The 7805-nt window shown below is 56.5% G+C and overlaps 1 protein-coding gene and 1 long non-coding RNA gene across 3 annotated transcripts in view; one reads left to right on the top strand and one right to left on the bottom strand.

The window, feature by feature from the left end:
* Positions 1 to 7805, bottom strand: part of LOC104980824 — a 66910-nt gene that overhangs the window by 6714 nt on the left and 52391 nt on the right. The window lies entirely within an intron of this gene.
* Positions 4519 to 7805, top strand: part of LOC104980823 — a 17870-nt gene continuing 14583 nt past the window's right edge. The window contains exon 1 of the mRNA XM_010829615.1: positions 4519 to 7232. Coding sequence (XP_010827917.1) covers positions 6714 to 7232 — 519 coding nt within the window. The 5' untranslated portion in view covers positions 4519 to 6713. The remainder of the gene's footprint in view (positions 7233 to 7805) is intronic.

The following is a 7805-nucleotide window of genomic DNA, read 5'->3' as shown; positions in this document are numbered from 1 at the left end:
GCCCTCAACACCGGCCCTTCCAGGACCTGGAAGCTTGGGCCAACCAGCAGAGGCCCAGAGCTGGGCCGTGCACCCAGGCACCTGCTCGCTTACTGCTGCTTCAGACCGCTGCTCCTGCGAGAATGACAGAGCTTCTCCCAGCCTCAGTTTCACCATCTGTAAAGCAGGAGTAACAGCACTGAGGGATGCCCCGAGGAGCAGCACCTGTGTAAAGAAACCCGTGACAGCCCACAGAGCCTCCACCTGACGCGTGCATTCCTCCCCCAGGCCTTTCCTAATCTTCCACACGTCTGCCCTGCACTCGCCCTGGGGCCTCTACGAGCCAAAAAGGCCTTCCCTCCAGCTGAGTCTCAACTCCCAGCCTCCCTGGGTTCTCCAGCCACAGCTCTGCCTCCAGGTCCATGACACTCTGCTGTGCTTCAGCTCAGAATGATCATAGTTTCGAACAATATCACACAAATTCAGGCCTAACAGCTGCTGTTGGGAAGGAATTGGTGAACAGAGGTCCGTTCTTGGAGGTGGTGGGGCTTGGCAGGGGAGGCCAGGCTCTGCTGTCAGACCTGGTCAGCCACTGGGAGCCATGGCACCTCCACGAGCCACCTTCCTGTAAGATGAGGATATGCCTGCTAGCGGGAGGAATCCACGCCCCTGTCCCCTATCAGAGGGGAGGATGGAAGGAGACCCCACCCCAGCCCTAGGACTGGACAGCCTGGGATCCTATTCAAGGGATCTGTGGGGTCCCTCTGTGCTGGAGAAAGCCTGTAGGGAGACCGCCTCTTCCTTCCCCTTCGGAGCAGGGACCCAGATCTCTCCTACTTTCTGCTCCAGCCCCTGTGCGGAGTGGGGGAGGTGGGAGGGGGTAGGCTCAGGCTTTGGACTGGGACCCTAAGAACAAGGCTGAGCCCATGAGTGAGTTTCAAAACAGCAGTTTGGGGTTGCTGGTACTTAAACGCTGGAAAGTGATGTGTCTCAGAAAAGCAAGCACAGGGAAACAAGAGATGTGCTGCAGTTGGTGTACATTCTCACCTGCAGACCCAAACAAGCCGACCCAGGGCCCATGGGGCCTGTGCTCACTCAGCAGGGAACAGTCCATCTGTCCCCTCCTGCGTCCACCCATTTGCCCAAGGCCTGCTCGCTGACAATGACACTGAACAGACAGCGTGGCAGTAAATTCACCCGATTTAATCAACGAACCTGCCTTGTTCGTTCAATGAACACGGCGGCTGACAGGATTCAGTGCCGTAACCTAGATTCAAATGCACATCTCTGGACTCCAGTGGGAAGACTGAGGCTCTGGGTGGGCTGTGGATATTCCTCTAAATCAGGGGTCCCCAGCATCAGGGGTCTGATGCCTGATGATCTGTGGTGGAGCTGATGTAGTAACAACGGAAATAAGGTGCACAGTAAATGGAGCACACTTGAATCATCACAGAACCATCCCCCACCCCACACTGTTCCACAGAAAGAGTGTCTTCCATGGGCCGATCCCTGGTGCCTGCCGCTCTGAAGGACTGGGTGTGTGGGTGTGTGTGGGTGTGGGGGGAGTGCCCTGAGCAGGACAAGCCCAGGCCCTTCAAGTCCCTGCTCCCCACCCCGCATCACCTGGCCCCTCAATCCTCCCACCCTGGTCAGCATGGCTCCATCCTTCCAGCAGCTCCAGCCAAGACACAGATCAGTGTGGGCGCCCGGCTGCCTCTTTCTCTCAAGCCTACACCCCACCCATCAGTGACTCGTGCCAGCAGCACCCTCCCCAGAGGTCCAGACGTCAGCCCACCTCAGCACGTCTGGCCCCTGCAGCCCTTCTGTCCCCACGAGCACTGTGGCCCCTCCCACCCTCTGGCTGTGGCCTGTGGCCTCCTGGCTCTAGACGTCCTGGTCAGCTGTCCTCTGTGAGGCAGCTCTTTCTTGGGAAACAGGGCAGCTCCCTCACCTCCTGTGAGTCCTCCCTAAAAACCAGCTCCTACAGGGAGCCTCAGGGACAGCCCGCTTTAAGAGTGCAGCTCAGCCCCAGTGACTCACCTGCAAACCACAAACCTCCAAGGGACTTTCTGCAGGAACTTATCTGCAACTAAGTTGCTGTGAATAAAGGGCTGACGAGCGCTATGCTGAGCACCGCAGGCCTGGGTGCTCACATCTAGATGGGAGAGGAGACACGGTTTCACAATAAGCCCATGGCACGTGGGGGCACCTCAGGGGCCAGGTCTCGGGGACCCAGAGATGAAGAGGAGGCGCCCTCAGAAAACGTACCACAGAGAACACGAGTGGTGGACAATCTGAGGGCCACGCTGGTGGGACGTCTCCCAAGACCTTCCCTGGCTGGTTCCCCCAGTTCCAGCAGGGGCACCCCGGGTGCTGAATGCAGGGATGAGCTGACCCCGTGTCCTTCACGTGACTCCCCTCACCCCCACGCCCCAGGCTCCATCTGCCGCCCGATTTTACATCAGCTCCCCAGGACACTGTGGACAAAGCGCGGCTCTGAGCACACAGGCCATCGTGAGAGCCGCGGTCAGTGCTGCGGACTCTCCCAGAAGGTCCCGACTGCAACCAGCCTCACAGCCTGCTCCTCTGTCATCTGGGCCACTCGAAGCCCTCACATAATTAAATGAAAGTCTGTCTCTGTGCTGGACTCTCGGCAAGACCACAGAAATCCCCAAATACATGTGTTTGGGATGGAAGAAACCATCCAGTATTTATTGATTCCCACTGTCTGTGAAGACATGCGTCTCCCAGAGGATCAGAGAGGAGAGGACCAGGGCTTCCCTGGGACCCGGGGCTCAGCTTGTCTGCAGCCAATGAAGGAAGGTGTCATCACAGATCCAAGGCCCCACCCCCAGGCACTCACTCAAAGGTGGGTTCTAGACGCAGCCGGCAGGGAACTCTGGCTCCCAGCGCTGGACTGTCCTGTTCTCTGCCTGAGACACTTTCTCTTCTTTTTCCACCCAAACCCAAGGCTGCAGGGCCTGGCCTGTGCCTGTCTCTGCCTCCCCCCGCCCAGAACTGGCCACCTGGAGGCTGGGGCTGACTCCCTCCAGCCACCGCGGCGGAAGCCCCTCCCCACCCCGACCCTGTTCCTGCGCTCCTCCCTTGTGGGAGAGGTCTGTGCTCTCAGTGAAGAGAGCGGCCAACACGGGTGTGGCCGCAGCTGCTCAGGGCTCCTGGGGCCACAGTGCACAGAGCGGGTGCCCTCCCAGGGCGGTGGCCCACACCCCAGCTGCAGCAGCACCCTCTGCTCGCTGACCCGTCCTAGGGGGCTCAGTGACAGGGCTCCTAGCCCGGCCAGAAAACCACACTTGACAGACAGGACCTTGTGCTGCAAGCTGGAGAATCCCATGCTGGTGGATTTAAGCAGAAAAGTTGCATCTTCATAAAGGTCTGGGCTGACTTACAAAACCTGGGCAGGAAAATGGCTGAGCCGGCCCGTGGAGCCCTCGTCGGCAGCAGGGACAGCTCTGCTCGGCACTCTCCTCCCCACCTTCCCCCCCCACGCTGTCCGCCCCCGCTGCCGACGGCCCTGCGCACATGGTGTGGCCGACAGTCCCCACTTGTTTTTAATTCATCGTTAATTGGAGGATAACTGCTTTACAATATTGTGTTGGTTTCTGCCAAACGTCAACTTGAATCAGCCACAGGTATACACATGTCCCCCCTCCCTCTGACAGCCCCCACTTTCAACACTCTGGCTGCAGCCACCAAAGAGGTCAAACGCAAGGATCCTCCCCGAGCCCCCACCCCAGCTCTCTCCCAGGGCAGGTGCCTCCTGGCTGGAGGGGACACACTGTAGCACAGGTGCTGCCCTGACACCTGAGCCTGTGGGGCGAGTGCCCACCCAGAGGCGGGAGGTGGGGCCGGACCAAATGGTCTCAAGTCACATCCGAACAGAGAGCCCCTACGGCAAGTGCTTCTTAACCTTCAAAGAGAAAAGTCAAAGAACTCGCAGTGGTCATTGCCTTTCACATTATTTTAAATGGACAACATAAATATGAATTAGGTATAAACGCTTTTCTTGGAACTCTTAAACTAAAGCTAAAAGGGATCTACAAATTAACAAAAAACAGAACCCCAGCACAAATGAACTCAAGTGCAGCTTAATTTAACATGATAGGTGCGGCTTCTATACAGAAGCCATCACCCAGACGTGACCTTAAGTGACTCCAGAAGGACTATCCTGCCATACCTTCCACCCCATCCTTGCCTGGCCTGAGGCCTGGAAGCCTGCAATGGCTACTGAGATTTTCCCAGCAGCTGGCTGGTCACAGGTACAGCAGCCCGCAGCCACGGTCCCCCAAAAGGAAGCTGTCAAGCTGGGCAGAGGGTGGGGATGGGGCCACACCCCTGGACTGTGAGTGGGGATCCAGGGACGGCAGAGCACCCCAACACATTGTTTCGCTCTCTTACATGAGATCAAGAAAGCTGCAGAGAAAGGTGCAACACGCGGCTTGGGGGCTTCTGTGTAAGAACGGGTGCCCAGCACCACCCTTGGGGCCCCGTAGTGGGCGCAAGCACTGCGGCCGTGGAACAGGGCCCCCGCCTGTCTCCCCCCCCCGCCACTCCCGAGTTAGGCTCTCCCTAGACTTGCTATCTGCTGCCTGATTCTCACAAAAGGCCAAGCTTCTCGTAACATTTTCAACACGTGCAAGGAGTTCGAGAGAGGAGACGACCACAACCTGCCAGCCCAGAGTGCACCCCGCCCCCCACCGGCTGCTCACCGCCTCACCTGGTCTCCATGGAAAGAAAACCTTCTCAGGTAGAAAACGCCTGCCCAGGTGGCCATGCTCGCTGCCTGGCAGCGTATGACAGACAGGACCCAGGCTCACGGGGCCAGAGGGCTTGTCCAAGGTCATGAGCTACAGAGGGAAGTCAAGACCAGAAGGTGGGTCTTTCTAGTCCAGTCTCTCTCCCAAAACCAACACAGGGCACCAGGACCAGTAATTTAAGCAACAGACAAACGCTAATAAAAGGCATAAGCTTGTCCGCTTGCAGAGGTGCTCGGTCTTTAAGCTCTTTCCCAAGTTATCGTTTTTGTCTTACAATGTTTATTTGGAACATTATTTTCTTTACTCCATCCCTTTTCAGGACCTCCTCTGAAGGAAATAGTTCAGATTCAAGACACGCTAAACAGAATTTCCTTCTCTGTCACCAGCCACATTCTTTACAAGTGTCTTCTCTGGGTAACCAGTCCTGAGCCCGTGTCCGGCTTTTGGTCAGCACCACAGACACGAGCGATGGAACAGGTCTTCTTAGAGGACGCAAGAGAGAACTCTGGGATGAGAACAGTGTCTTTTATTGGGGGGGCATAATTTCATGTTTGCGCTCCTTTTCCTAAGTGGAGATTAAGCTTCTTGACAAAAATAACCTATTTTTGTCAAAATATTTCAAAATAAATTACTTTAAAAATCACAAAGTGAGCAGGATGAACGGACAAAACAAGCCAACAATACTGATACTGAAATTTAAAATATATATATGTGTGTGTGTATGTGTATACATACATATACGTACATATACATAAAATGTTGCACATTTCTGATGGTGGAGACCGGGTTTGTAGAATACCATAAAGTCATGTTACATTTCAGTGGGAAAGAAGGATGAAATATACACTGACCCCAAGTCAGCAAGTCATCACTCCGGACCTACTTTTGGTGCTGACACATTAACGTAATTAGCAGGGGGTCCTCTGCTCTTTGCTTGACTACTGTGGTTTCCTCCTCTGCACTGCCTCCAACAGGTTTGATTCGTTCACTATAGAATGTCCTGGTTTAGTCAGTGAAGAACGTGCCGAGGAGCTTGGGAAATAGTCACTGAGCTGTCCCCAGCTCACACTGGTGGTACACACTCCACAATTCAAGAATAATACACATTCCTCCCCCTCCTTACAAAATGCCCACAACGTCCTTCAAGTTTTTCCAAGGAACATGAACCAGCGTGTCACTCGGGCAGTGGCCTGACACAGGGAAGTAGCAGACCCTACGTGGAGACACACAGGTCTTGACCAGCGTTCACCCACCCAGGGACACTACTGTCTCGAAGACCCGCCTGTATTTTTCACAAACCTAATGCCAAGTGCACTCCCAGCAGAGAAGCCGGACGCCCCCACCAGGCCCGACCCAGTGGAGCCGCACCTGCTGGTGAGTGAGCAAGCAGAAGCCAGGCTTTGGTTGCATTCACTAGAAGACAAGTTGTTAGTGCAGGACTTCAGCTTCCCAAACTCCATTCTAGTGGAGCTTTGGGAAAACATAGGCGGGTCCAGCTCCCAGAGCTGACCCATCAGAAGGCCTCAGGCTCTCCCCAGGATCTGGGGTTTCTGCGCTGCCCTCAGACCACACAGCGCTTCTGATCCGCCACACGCACGGGCAGCCCACCATGGGCTCCTGCTGGGCCCCGCACTCCAGCACCTTCTGCAGGACGCTGTGGGCCTAACGAGGCATGGCAGGTCCACGCCACTGTCATCCACGTTACCTTCTGGACGACCACAGCCAAAGCGGGCCTGACCGTAACTGGAAAGTTCCATGTGCTTCTGATGACATGGGCAGGGTGGGTTCAGTTCATTGCTTATTTTTTCAGTTTATTTTTATAATCACTAGGAGAGTTTGTTTTCTAAGCCAGAATCGTCAAAGTTGGCCTTCTATTCATGAGAGAATACAAAACTTTCTGAGCAGGAACATTATTCCATAAAGGGCTAGAAATGCGAAGCATCACCACAGATCAATGAAATGCCGGGAAGACAGTTATTTCTGGAACAAGGCAGTGAGCCAGGAGACTGGGATGGCCGGCCAGCCCCAGGCCTTCCAGTGGGCAGCACCCAACCAGGCCAAGCTCACCTTCTGCGCCAAAAAACCCAAATCGGAGGGAGACGTCCCAGGCGACACGCTGTGGGATGCCCCGCAGGGCACTCGTCCTTCGAGCTTTACCACGTGTGGGTCTGCTGGGGGTGTACCGGCTGCTCCTCCAGCTGCTACCATGGACACTACCCGGTGGAGAACACAGCAAACTCCGACAGGACTTCAGGGCCCCGGGTTCACACAGGGAATACAGGGCAGGCTCCTCTATGCCAGGTGACCTCTCCAGCTTCAGCTGCTCGGCTGTGTTACTCGGCTGTGATGCAACTGAGACAGGGACTCGCTCTGTGGCTGACGGGCAGGGAGGCGGGCATGGCCCACAGGAGAGTCCTTTCTTGCCCACACTTCACCTGGGCACCTGGGCCAGGAGGAGGAGGCTTGGCCAACAGAGAGGTGAGCAGCCCCCACTCCCCAACCAGGGCTGACCTCCCCGTCTCCCTTTGCCCATCCTTCCCTCCCAGAACTGAGGGGGAGACTGGCGTGTGGGGAGAGGGCCCATGGCTCCCCTACCAACTGTGTTTCCCTTCACAGGCCACCCCTCAAAGATGGCCTGGAACCCCCATCCTGACCAGGGCAAAGAGGAGCCTCACTGAGGCCTTCCAGGGGCCTGTCCCACGGCAGTCTGGCCATGGCTCTGAGCGCAAAGCCAACAGTGGCAGGGACGATGAGAACCCAAGAAGGTGATTCAGAAAGAGCTGAGGGCAGTGACCGGAGCCCCAGTTGTTTCTCAGGGTGGCGCTCAAAGCTGCCCCAACCGAGTGCAGGTTGGAGGAGCCCCAGCAGGCAGGTCAGGCGCCATCCACACCCAGTTCATGCTCAAGAGCACACCAGCCAGCCGTGCCACCACACCCCAACCTCCAGTGAGGGCAGCCCGACAGGGGCAGACCGGGGCCGGGGCAGACAGCAGCTCTGCGCTCCACTGGCAGGCCTGGCCCGGCGGCCCTTGACCGCCTCTGCCACCCCGCC

Source organism: Bison bison, unplaced genomic scaffold (genome assembly GCF_000754665.1).
Source record: "Bison bison bison isolate TAMUID 2011002044 unplaced genomic scaffold, Bison_UMD1.0 scf7180017864508, whole genome shotgun sequence".
Taxonomy (NCBI): Eukaryota; Metazoa; Chordata; class Mammalia; order Artiodactyla; family Bovidae; genus Bison; species Bison bison.
This window is presented reverse-complemented; position numbering and strand designations above follow the sequence as displayed.